The sequence below is a fragment of the Diadema setosum genome, chromosome 22 (assembly GCF_964275005.1).
Source record: "Diadema setosum chromosome 22, eeDiaSeto1, whole genome shotgun sequence".
Lineage (NCBI taxonomy): Eukaryota > Metazoa > Echinodermata > Echinoidea > Diadematoida > Diadematidae > Diadema > Diadema setosum.
The window spans coordinates 15,962,340-15,976,051 of record NC_092706.1 but is presented as its reverse complement, the minus strand read 5'-3'; the positions used below and the strand labels follow the sequence as shown (position 1 = coordinate 15,976,051).

The following is a 13,712-nucleotide window of genomic DNA, read 5'->3' as shown; positions in this document are numbered from 1 at the left end:
ACAAGCACCAAAAACTGAGTGGATTGGGGAAAATTTCTAAGAATGTTACAGGTCACTTTGGCTGGCTTCCATGGAAAATGATAGATGGGGCAGCCATTGCTGATTCTTTTGTCTGAATGCATCATAGTTTGATGGGGAAAAATCCTTGGCTCTGAACCTTCTGTACAACATGAATCCAAACAGCATTCAAAGCCTGTTGAAATTGAAGCAATGCAGTCTCACAGAGAGCACTTTCCATACAGGTTCTCTTGGTGTCAAATCTCTTGTATCGAAACCGGGTGCCTGAACCATTTCATCCCAGCTTGCCCGTCACCATGGAAACAAGGCATCACCCCAAGAAGCAAGGTGAAGGGGGGAGAGATTACTTTCCTCTCCTCTCTGTCACAGAAACATAACCTCTGACCTCTTGATGGCTGTGCAGGGGGTCAAAGGCATCACCAATGCCAAGGGCAAAAAGAGATTGGGTAGATTGGGGACGGCTGCAGTGGATAACTGGGTCAGATGAAATTGGGAAATAGTAGTGGCTGGTCCCATAGTGGGGGTGGGGGGGGGGGTGGGGGTGAGATGTTTGAATAGAAGTGGAATGGAAAAAAAAATCAGGATATGTAATAGGTGTCTTCAGACTAAAATCTACCAGCTTCATTCTGAGGAAGGGGAGAGAGTTTGCTTCAGAGGGTCCAGTAAAAAGACTGGTATGTGTACGTATGTATCTGAGTGATAGGCTTGTTTGTATTCAAACTGTGAACCTTGATGCGATTTCTGAAAGTTTGTTTTTGTCGTCAGTGCATAAGCTGATGCAATCACATGAAATGTTCTCACAGTGAATGGTGAGCGATAGATGATGAAAAGTCCACAGCAAATTGGTCTTGTGTGCTCATGTGATCCTTGGCTATGTGTTCTAAGGATTAAGTCCATCCACAATTCCCTGTCTGTGGACAGTGTGGTTGGAATATATATTTATCTCTCTCTAAGGTAGCCTTCTCAGAGACTTGGATTGTGAGATATGTAATAGTCACTGGTGGATGCAAACTTTCACAAAGTTCCTGTTTGTACTCACACTTGGGTTGTAACTCATGACCACATCCCAAGAAAGGTCCATCAGCCAGTTTGTGGTCATTTCAAATTTTGTCCGTGTTTATTTGTAATGGCAATGACACAAAATTCACAGATGCCAAATTATCAAATTTAGTCTGAGCAAAACTACAACCCCTTCCAGTTAAAGCAAGTAGATGACAAACTCAGTTTTCATTATTTTCTGTTTCCTTTTGTGATTATTGTGTATGGTGATGCATCACATGATTCAATTAAAACCATAGAAGTCTCTCTCTCTCTCTCTCTCCCTCTCTCTCTCCATCATTGGTGCCCCAGTCATGCTTGAAATTATGTATCTTTGTCTTATATGTTTACTCTCCCCAGACGTGAAGTTTTCATTGTTGTAAAAATATACTATATTGTGAAAAGCAGAGACTCTCATTTAACATTTCTTTCTCCTCGATTTAGTAAGGCAATATGTCAGTAAAAATATCTTGTCTCAGACACACATGAAATTTGTATAGCTCATTGAAGCCAATTTTTACATCTAGTTCCCTCATAGAAGATGCTCATAAAGAAAAAAAAAAGAACTACAGTTCTGGAGCAGAAATTGATCAGGCATGTCAAATTTTGCAACTGCCACATTTTGCAGGCAGTTGTAGTCGATCAGTGCTTTTTAGGAGTGTATTTTTTTACAATGCTTGGCTTGATTTAGAGGTTATTATCCTCTTACTTGTAGTGCATTTCTATCCATAATGTTGTAATGGGATATAGGGATATCCATCGTCTATAGGTAAAAGTTTATTATGTCTCTTGGCAGGTGACAACTACTGTTTTAAACGAGGAATGTTCGTGTGCATTTTAATTTCGAGAATTCCGCAAGAGCCAAGTTTCACAAAATTGAAATGCACGCTAAAGATTTTGTCTACCTTATATGCATTGAATGTTAGAGGCAATTCACGAAAATTTCATGCTGCGAATAAGGCCATCGGCTCCCATTCGCGAAAATTTCATGCCACGAAAATATTGTGTTTTACAGTACGTATCAGAGCATAACTGTATGTCTTTGTAAACAGTTTGGTCAACACTGCTGATATGAGCCAATTACAGTTAAACTCGCCTAAGTCGCATATGTCGAATAATCGCGCAAGTCGAAGATTTTAGAAAGTCCCGATTTTTCCCCATTGACTTACGTGTATTAATTCACTCACAAGTCGAATTTTTTAAGTCGAATACTCGCCTAAGTCGATGAAATTCCAAGAACACTTTCACGGAAAAACCATTGAATTCACTGTGCCTAAGTCGAATAAGATTTTATTGTGTAATAAATCACTGTCAAAATCACGAGACGCCAGTTTTTGTTTACATACAGTATATACAAAAAGAAACTTTGCGTTAATAAACATTAACGTTTCATTAACGCAAGCGGTTTCACCTGAATCGTTATTAACGCAAACTAACGATCGGGAAAATTAACGTTTGTAGTAACGATGAGTAACGATCCCAAGCACAAATTAACGATGTTTCGTTGACATTAACGATAGGTAACGCAAGAACTCACGCGAGATTTTGGTTTCCGTTACCCAGACCTGGTAGCCCCTGCCGAGTGTAGCGATCTATGCCTTATATACTTAGCGGAGTCTTTTCGCGAATCGAATCACAATTTCGCGAATGGTTAATATGCGACCGGGGTCACCAAAAACGCACGCCGGGCCACCAAAAAAAAGAAAAGAAAAAAAAAAGCCGGATGTTTGCCTTCAGTTTTGGAAATGAACAGCGGTAACAATCGGCTCCATAAGATGCTAGAATAAATGTCAGATGTTTGCTCTTATTTTTGGAAGTGAATAACGGTAATATTCAATGTGGATAAAAGTGTCTTGCTGAAGGGCAAATCGGGCACACCGCTCCAGCTCTCGGCTCCAGAGTAGACAACAAACATGTACATTATACAATGTATACGCGTGGTGTAACTGTAAGTCGATTTGTTTCGACTTACGCACAAGTCGAAACTCGCCTAAGTCGATGTGTTTTGCTCAGTCCCGAGAAGATCGACTTATGCGAGTTTAACTGTATTTCAATTTCCCTATGCTTGCTTATTGCTTCACATCTTTAGTCCTTTGATATGTATCAGGTATAACTACATTCAAGTAAATGTTATTATCCAGTTTAGGACCATGCTGTTACATGTAAAAGTATGTATAGGCCATATTGATGCTATGGTATGAAGGATTACACAGGTAATAATTGTATCACAATTTCACTCTTTCTGATGTATGATGAAAAGAAATGCCATGTGAGATCATATCTAAATATTCATTTCTACACTTCAAAGCAGGGTATGCTTCAATGAGCTACTTCATAATGTGAATATACATTGTACATTGGCTTAGAATTGATTTTTGATGTTGCTCATTTGCAGATACCACAGCTTATTGAAAGTGAAATCATTGTGAATGGGTTACAGGATCAGGGCCAGGAAAGGATTTTCTAACATATGGCTTTGAGGGCATGAATCATAAAGACAGCTTTCAGTCAATTGTTGGAGAATCCTGATAACTCAACAAAACAGATGATTTTTGCTGCTTTACTTTAAGACTGTCTTATAATCAACACATCAAACATTTTGATTCTCCACTCCATTGAATCGGACGCCCATGGGCTAAAAAAGAAATTTTTGAGGTTTGATATGACCCCAATAGTGCGTTGGGGGCAAGGTTGTGAGACAGGCCTACTGGATGCTTTCCTGCGATTCAGGAATAACTTCTGACAGCTCAGTGAGAGGAATCGCCTTGAGCTTTCATTCTTCAAATGCCTCTGCCTACTGTGGTAGGAGCGACTGGTAGAACCCAGCCATACTATTTCTTGTTCCTCTTTTCTGCCAAAACTTCCCCCCCCACCAACAGAACCCATACCAGTCACAAAGGTATATTCCTACCAACCAGACCTAGTTATTTCTTTTTGCAGAAATGTTTACAAATAATCTCTGTCCATATTTGGTAAAAAGTATCTCATATTGTAATGACAAGCCTCTTGTCATGTAGTTTTTATCATTACTTGAACCATATAAGCATCAAAAGCAAAAATCTATGGATGAGGGATTGTGCACACTAGTTGTCCGTAACTCTGTTTTGCCAGCCTGTAGAATTCATCTATCGGTTATCCTTTTTACCAGGTGTACCATGAAGGTATGTTAGAAAATTGGATGTAACAAGGTTATGCCATGGTGGCCTAAGTCGTTATCACACAGGAAATGTCCTATCATACCTTTGCCTCTGCTAGCAAGATATGATTTATATTTAGCACACATACAGACCCACGACAAACTGTGAAAAGATTTATTCATGTTTGTTTGTGTCTGTGTGTGTGTATGTGTGTGTGTACTGTACTAAAATCCCACACCAAGTTTCTAGTCCATTTTTCCACTAGTTTTATCTCATAATCCATCCCAGCAAGATGTTTCATGAATTAACAAATATGCACTTGGCATAGATTTTCAGCTTCAAGAACAATTAGTCGCACACAACCACATTTTCATAATGTCACATACAAATGATACCATTAATACACAAACAAGCTCCAGTAAAACTGATGACTTTCCTAACTGGAGAAGTCATTACAGAAATATATGAAAGTAAACACTAAACATAGACTAATATAATGTGATACCAGTGATGTTTTCATTGCTATAGGCCCTATATAAACATGACAAATTAACTCAAAGAGACATAATGAAAAATAAATTACTCTATCAAAAGTGATAGCAAAACTTGGGGTGGTAATATTCATATGAGGTATTTTGGTTCTTGCTAATGTTTCATAAGTAGGCATGTCTTTGAAAGAGGGCTAAAGAAAGAAAGTATGGGCACATGAGAGAGAAAGGTGGAGGTATTAAGAGATATAGACAGAGGAAGAGAAAGAATAGGAGAAAGGGAAAGAGACGGAGAGGGAGAGAGAAATTGAGAATATGACGTTACTTGGAAGTATGTAAGCTGTGGAATGTGGGCGGCTAATTCCTTTTTAAGTGAACAACTTCCTGTATTGTGTGAATGGGCTTGGACATCTTCCTGTTTTACTCCTGTGTGTAATGCCTCAATCACAGACAGGAAGTCACATGTCACTTTGCATTATGGGATACAAATCACTGTGATAAAGTAGACATTCTTTTGAGTTTTTCTATCAGTATTAAATGGTCTACTATGTGGTATGTTGTGTGTCTGAAAGAAAATGCAGTGTAGTGATTGCAAATTCACTGTAATGAATGAGGCTGTGTTAATCTGCACATTTCCCAAAATGTGAAATCTACATTTTTATATGTTTTTATGCATGTTCCTCTCAAATGACTTGCATTTTTTTTTTATGAGCACCTTCTTCCGGTAAATTCTGTTGGTTCCATTAATATGCTTTATTCACCTCAGATACCTCGGTGTATTTTCCCTGTCTGTTGTGTAGTGTATTTCAATATGTTCATGGATGATGCCTGCATTGTACTTCCAAGTCTATTTCTGGTAATCTCATTTTGTTTTGTTTTTTCTTGTTTTTTTCTGCAGGTGATGACAACATGTCTACCTCCATCAAGTCCATCAGTAAGTCATCAAAGAAATTTGTTCAATGTTTGTTTGTTTGTTTGTTTGTTTGTTTGTTTGTTTGTTTGTTTTAGAGTAATCATTGCAAACCAAATTTCATTCCGATGTTTTTCTGCATGATTAGTCATATTGCTCAAACTACCATTCCAAATGGATACACCACAGAGATCCTTTGAAATCATGTTATCAATGGCATGACTATGATGATGATGAAGATGGTGATTATTATTGTTGTCATTATCAGTATTAGTGGTAGAAGTAATAGTAGTTTTGTTGTGTTGTAACAAATATTATCATTGAATATAATAGTTCTGTATGTCATTATTACTTTTACAAAAACACATACTGGTAGCATATTAAATATATTTCATTTTTCTTCTAGCTATGAAATGATAACTCAAACAGAGCTGTACAAAATATATATGGAGGAATTATTTCCTGTGTCATATGTCACAAGTTGTCTTTTTTATTTGATTGATATAGCCATTTATCTGATTATAGATTTATGAAGAGGTCAATGTGATTATCTGTGGGGAAAAAATCAAGTCCTGCTCCTCATAGAAAATTACTAGATGATATATGTGGTCATCAAAGACATGACAAGCAAATCATAATCTGAATAACAGAAAACAAAGGCAAAGATGGAAATCTCTGCAAAATCCCCAGTGGCATTTTATATTCTGACCAAGCAACAGCTGTGGTCATCTGAGGGAGAGTGTGACCTTACTCTTCCCCTTTTTTCTCTTTAATTCAACCCCCTCTCCCATCCAAACTTTTGAAAATTTTGAGTAAAACTCAGGACAATTAAAACTGACATTCATTTTTCAGTCTACTATGCCCGCAAATCAAGCTGTCCTGGCAAATATGTCACAGAGGGTTGAATTCACACTAGTGAAAGAAGTGGTTTGTTTTCATATTTCAGAAAGACATCTCTAACTCTGTTCATAGTTAGGTGTGCTCAGTCACTGAAATAAGTCGTCTTGTAATTCATTAACTGTAATAACAACCCATTCAACAGCTCTGTTACAAACTACAAGACCTGTCAATCAAGCACACAGCATGTGATACACTTGAGTTCAAAAGTATTTTACTACTTGTATACACCATTTTAAAAGGGAGTACACAGTCAAGCTAATCTTCATGTCTTCAACCATATTCAAGTAATTAAATCATCTCAACTGCCAGTGTGCACCCAGATACATGTACAAACAAATTTGAATGGACAACACATCCAAACCACAAAATGGCTGATCATGATTTCGGACACACGCTGCTGAGAAACGCGATTCCAGTTTGCTTTCAGACTTTCCGAAATATGACTGGATTAGAATGATGCTTGTATGAAAGAGTGTTCTACCAGTCTGAAAGGGGTGTAAAAGTCACAGAGAGCACAGTCTCTCCCACCATCATCACTGTAGCACTTACAAAAATATTCTTTCGGCCCACAATACCAGTGGATTTCTTTCTCCATCATATGCTTTTGATATTACCGTGCCATGTAAGAATATCATTTTTTTTTTCTTTGAGAGAGAGAGTAAGAGTTGTCAGCTATGATTTATGCTGTTTGTGAGATTCCCAGATGTCTTTATGGTGTCTGGGTCAGAGGCTGTAATTTGTTCCCACTGACCTTGTAAAGTTCTACACCCATTAATCAAGTTCACCACCAACCACAAATATCTTTATCGTCCACACCATACACGAGGGAAACAATTAATTGAAAGTTCAACAATATTGAAGCTGAAGGAAAGGATTGTGTTTGATATTTTTAAACCCCTTTTCTGTCCATAAGCTTTATCTCTCTTTCTCTCTGTCTACAAAATGACCACTACATATATGAATGTATAGCATGGATGCTTGTATTCCTGTACATATCTATGCATGTTTATAGTACCTTTATATTATTCCATGTTGTAATATATTATAGTCAATCAATTTATGAATCTCATATCTATTAGTTTATATGAATGAAATGAAATGAAATGAAAATATAGGTAGCTTATACACAGTAGAGATTCTACATGTATGGGAGCCCAGTGGTATAGTGGTTGGAAGTCTAGAGACTTTTTTGAGGGTCTGGTGATTATACCCAATCTGCTGCTAACATTCTGATTTTTCTCTTAGCACCCGATTAAAAAAAAAAAGGCAGCGAGAAATTTTGGGGTATTAATGTTAATAGTTGTACAATGGAGTTAAAGTCAAGAAACAAAAATCATAGTTTTCTTTGCTAGGGTTTTGTGTCTTCTGAAGTCAGATGTATCTCACTCTGGTGTGATTATTTCTATGTGATATTAAGTGGTTTTTGTTGCTGTTGTCTGGTGACTTTCATCGCAACATCACAATTTGTTTGATATCATTATTTTGCATTGCAATGTCACAACTTTTTTAGTATTTGTATTTTCACCAGTGTGAGTGGCCGTACCAGTAGCAGTAGAACAGGGAAGAGACATTTATGTCAAACTTATACAAACATGATTAACTTGAGAAAAGGCAGTGATACATGTAGATGCTTAGCTAATTAGATATGAATGTCATTTTCCCCTTATGAGACCTGCTGGTAAACTCAGTCTAATAAAGTCAGTCTGAAGTAAAGTTTATTTTTCACTTTTCTCCTGTCCAGCCTGGTAATGAAAAACTGAAACAAGGGTCTCCAAAGTCTCCGAGATCCCCAAGGGTAAGTCATTATTTGCAGTGATGGGGAGACAAGTGTTTTTATGCAGGTTCAGTGGTGGCCTGATTGCTAGCATCTTCAAACAATATTCCTGTATCAATACCATTCCTAATGCTGAAAAAAAAAGGAAACGATCTTAAAGAGAAGTTACCAGCACCAGTAGCCCTTTAGCAGACATGCATATGCAGGCTTATGTTTAAAGTAATTTAAGTTGTACTTTTTCCCATCAAATTAGGGTTACTTAGTACACCATCATGCATTCACTATCGATCCCACCCCAAGCCTGAAAGTTTGTTGGGACTTGTTCTAAATTGTTGAAGAAAGGATCTTAACCAAGAAAAAGAGTTTCTAGATCAACAAAAATTTGACCAAAATAAGGTGACTAGCAACAAAGTTGACAGAAGATCAGATATGAGTAAGTCATTAACATGGTCCTTTTTAACATCGCTGTCAGAGAGGCATAGAGTTGGTCATATATCTGTGGTATTGTTCCCTGGAGGCCAAACTCCATCACATTTCACCTCTATCTTGTTCATTTCTCTATGGCCAGTGGCTTAGTCTATTCTGTTGGCTGACTGATATGGCCAGAGTTAACTCAAAGAGAACATGGAAAATGTGATCAAAATTGGACAAGAAATAAGGACACTGGAAAATATCTCAAAATGTCACACATTTTCCCATAACACTGATTTTATTACAATGACACATGCAAATCATATTTCATGCACAAACCAATGGGACAATCATGAGGCATTGACATCATCATCAGTGTCTTGTCTCATTTGTGCACATCATTCCGAGTAATGTCACTGTTTTACAAAACTACATCAACTTTTGATATTTCATGGCAAAACTTTCTGTGTTTATTGGTAAAAGGTTAATGATATTTTTGTCTGTTTTGTTTGTTTGCCTGTTTTCAGTCAAAGTTAGCTTGAATACAGGTGGTGTTTCCCTTTAAAACGTGTCTGCAGACTGAAGACTGAATCGCAAACATTGTGTTTACTCAGCACAGAGTGACCTTTGCATTGCTACTGCATACAATAAACAAATGTTACCGAATGTTTTGACGCCAAATGTGCAGGTTGAAAGTAGAAGATATACAAGTTGTCCATTTAGTCTTGACAGTAGGTAATATCTGTGCTTCTAGTTATAATCCATTAAATAAAATATGGTCTGTGTGTGAAGCACTTGCACATGTAATGGTGTTGGAAAAAGAGTGAAATTACATGTCCCGTTTACATAGAAATCCCTCCCCCCTAGGCGTGCCCTTTGAGCTTTTATGCTAAGTTTATTAACCCTCACACCTACGCACAAATCAAGAAGAGAAGCGATCCTGGTATAGATAAATTTGCCAAAAGCACTTCAGATGCCTGCTTTTGGCATTACATGTTGTCATCAGATGAAATCCAGTCATTCTGAAAAGTAGTCAGAGTGTTATGCCACGATGTGCTGTGATATTATCCAGGCAATAAATTCTGGTTAGAGTGAAATACCTGCCTACCTGCTTGCCACCACGTAGGCAAGGCACCTCAATATCAACTTTCACCTCTTGGAGCCAGAGGAAATTTTGAGAAACATCATAAAAGCATAATGGAAAGCATATATTCTACCCTTGCCGCAGCCTGGTATTAAGCCAAGAGAGATACTGGATACCGTGTGCTGTGTGAGCAAATGAAGTTCAGGAAAGGAAATATTTGAATGATCACTCTTTGGATTTTATATAAATAAATAAATGAATAGATATATATATTCATGTAACATTCATGCATAGTTTTCTCTATCCTTCCTAGTGATGGTTGTCATGATTTTAAGTTTTTTCTTCTGAAGGGTAATCTGCTTCTCTCAATCCTGAAGGTTATTGCAGGTACCCACATTTAGGTTGGTAGTTTTCATTGTTTTCATTGTTTTCATTTTTTGTATTATCTTTTGTGATTCAGAAGATGAACCTTTTTTAAGCCTAGAACATTGTTCCAAAATGTTGTTGTTTTAATGTTAAGTCTGTATTTTTTTTTTCAAATCTTGTTTTGTGCATTTTCACAATTTCTTTAATATGTCTGTTCTTTGTCTCACTCATTTTTTAAGTAATTAACTAGAAGAGACAAATGGATGGAAGTCTTATTAAGATCAGACACAGCATACAGAATATTTTAAAGTTTCTCATGTTTTCCTTGAATGGTAGTATTATTTTTTTTTTTCAGATATTCAAATTAGATGGGCTTGATATTAAAGCCTCCCAAGTTTGCCATTTGGTTGAGGGTCTGGACTTCCCAACAATTTCACAAGGGGTTAAATTTGCAACTGTGTAGTACACTAATGAACACAAAAATGTAAGCTTGCGTGTCACATTCATGTCAAGATCAGAGTTTATATTTTCGCACATCCTAGAATTCACTAATACCACAAGAGATATGAAATTTACAAAAATGAGAACCTCACTAATTGTGTGGCATATACAATACTGTAAAAGTGAATGTATTAATGTGAGTAATCTTTTGCACTCAGCCAAGATGAGTTTCATGTGTTTTTAATTCAGCAGAATCAAAACATGAACTACTGGAATATATAGCAATCAAAAATCTTTGCATGTTTTTATTTTCCGCTAGTTTCTGGTTGTGTGAAATGTGCAAAAATTTCAACACCACGAAAATGTCCAGTTACAGTATTTGTGTGACCTATCTCTCAGAGTCACTTGAGCACACAGTGGACTTTCCTTTATATCAGGGAAAATCTACAGACCAACAAAATTAAACTGGTGCACACATCAGAAATTTTCTAGGTCTGAAAGGGATGCAGATGAGTGAATTATATTCCACTGGCTCTAACCTTTTTTTTTTCTGCAAATGAAATTGGTAGAGGGGGTGAAGATAACCCCTGACCTTTGAAGTAAATGTTAAGGTCATGAGGAAAATTTCAATCTGAAAAGAGAAAACTTGATCCAGAAAGGTATCTCATTTGCTATCAGATGAAAAGTATCAGGCAATATCTCCATGAAGAGATAATCTTAATAAAGAGTGACAATGTGTCTCGTACAATCATCACCTGATGTGGGAACACACTTGTTTATAAGGCAGGAACAACATGCAAGTAATATGCTTAGTTGTCCAGGTAACAGTACTCTCCCCTCCCTGCTAAACAACCTTTCCACCCCACCCCCTCCAAAAGATGCTCCCTTGCTATTCAGTTCCTTTCCTAACTTTGCCCTTTTCTACTCCTTAAACATCCTTCTCACCCCCACTCTCCACCAGCTTGATGTACCCCTCACCTACCCTTGAACGCCACTCTTCTCTACCCTCCAAACACCCTTCTCTATCCTTTAACTACCTTACCCTACCCCTCAAACTCCTTTATTAACCCCCCTGATACCACCAGTCTTCCCTTTATGTCTCAAAATCTCCAAGAATGTGAGAGGTCTGATCCCACAGTGATGAAATTATAGAAAGAGAATGATTGCAGTGAAACTGCAGAAGTCTCAGTTAATTATTGCAAGTTGCAAAAACTCTAGCTCCAGCTGAGTTTAAAGTGGCATCAAATATTACCATGGTTTCAGAAAGTCTGTTGGAATTCTGTCAGCCATATGAAAGTGTTTGCCTCACATGCAAGCTTTTCGTACTGACAATTGAGCTGATGAATGTTGTGCCTTCAATTCACAAAATTCCAGAAAGTGAGACTTAATTTCTGCGCAATGGGAGATCAGAAATTGAACTAGAAAAATAGTAATAAAAACATTTTTTCCAAGTTTCCATCACATTCAACCTTTTCATATCCTGATTTCTAAAAAGTCAGGAAAAAGAATGTCATACATTTCATTCATTCTCCCCACGCAAATTTATCCAGACATCACCAGAAGGTAAGAGTGGTGTAGGATCACCCAGTGAGAACCGCCGCCGAAGGTCACCGTCTGCACCTTCCACACCAACCTCACCAACCCCTCCTTCAACCCCCAAGTTGCAACCGGTGCCTGTGACCAAAAAAATGATGCAGCAACAGCAACAACATCAGCAACAGCATCTGCAACACCAAGAATCACCCAAGCTGCAACAGGCAACTGTTACCGTCCAGCACTCTGTGGCCAATGTACAACACGCACCGACCACCATGAACATGATGCAACCACAAGTTACACACACCAAGACCATCGGAATCAAGTGGGTCACAGTTTTTGGTCACCACAACTGTCCTGCATTCTAGTGGCTACATCAGACTTGATTTCCTTTTATTATACAAGACACAAGGAGGTTTTATGATGTATATAAATGAATTACAATAAGCTTGAAACTGTCCATTTCCATTTCATCTCATGTGATTTCACTTTGAATTAATTTTCTTATGCAGTCTTAATAATTTGGTTTAAAATCAGCACATGGAAGCCTGCATAATGTCCTTATCAATGTACGTAGATGGATATACATGTAACATTTATTTTGAGAAATGAAAATTAATGCACTTTCTTTCTGTTCTTCTCAGGAACTTAATGACAAATGAAATTGGTAACATCAGTATGAACAATCATATATGACACCATTAGCCAGAATACACATTGGACTATCCCTAAAATGTATCATGTTTCAATCCATTAAAACAAAAGTTCTGAGCAAGAATTATATTTTCATGTCAAAATGTTTAAACATATGCGCAACAAATGTAAGTAAACATCTGGCCACAGTAAAGTCAGAAAATACACCCAGTATTAAAATTTTGTGCTTGTAATTTCTAGTGAGTGTATCTTTGTTGGTTTTATGCATAATAAATAAAACATTTTGTTGCTTTTCAGGAGTGGAGATGGACTTGTAAGGTACTCGTTTGAAATAGAAGTGGATTACATTACTGAGAGATTAATTGGTAAGTTGCACACATCAATCATGTTGCAAGAACATAACTACTGTGTGACAATAGTTTGGGTACATTTTGTGTCTTGATACCATCAAAGATGATGTTATAAGATGGTTACTCATTTCTGGCATACAATTACAATTCTTAGACTGAAAAATCAGCTGTTGAAGTGGGTATTGTGATCATTAATTTCATGATAGAGATTTCTCCAGCATGCTGCAGGGTTGCTATGGTAACCTTGTGTTGGGGAGTATCTAAATCATATTTAAAAATCATGCTTTTGCCCTTTAAAAATCATTCTTGAAAATTGATCAACCTTCATAGTTCAGTGCAATAATTTTCTCAGCATTGAGTTTTGATATGGGCTGCCCCCATTCTACTCTTGTACTGTAGAATCTGATAGTAGATATAGATAGATATAGATATGATCCCCAGTTTCAATGAACTTTGAGATTTGATGCTGCCACAATAATTCTCATCCAATTCAGGTACCACAGGCTTCTAACAAATCAGTTACATCTCTGTGTGTAACTTCATGGTAGTGGTAATATGACTTGTAATCTTGTATACTAGTATCTTATTCTACCATGACCTGTTTA

The 13,712-nt window shown here is 37.2% G+C and overlaps 1 protein-coding gene across 1 annotated transcript in view; it reads left to right on the top strand.

Moving 5' to 3' along the window:
* Positions 1–13,712, top strand: part of LOC140245490 (tensin-1-like) — a 305,353-nt gene that overhangs the window by 191,397 nt on the left and 100,244 nt on the right. The window contains exons 4-7 of the mRNA XM_072325060.1: positions 5,580–5,615; positions 8,233–8,286; positions 12,118–12,428; positions 13,055–13,122. Of these exons, the coding sequence (XP_072181161.1) occupies positions 5,580–5,615; positions 8,233–8,286; positions 12,118–12,428; positions 13,055–13,122 (469 nt within the window). The remainder of the gene's footprint in view (positions 1–5,579; positions 5,616–8,232; positions 8,287–12,117; positions 12,429–13,054; positions 13,123–13,712) is intronic.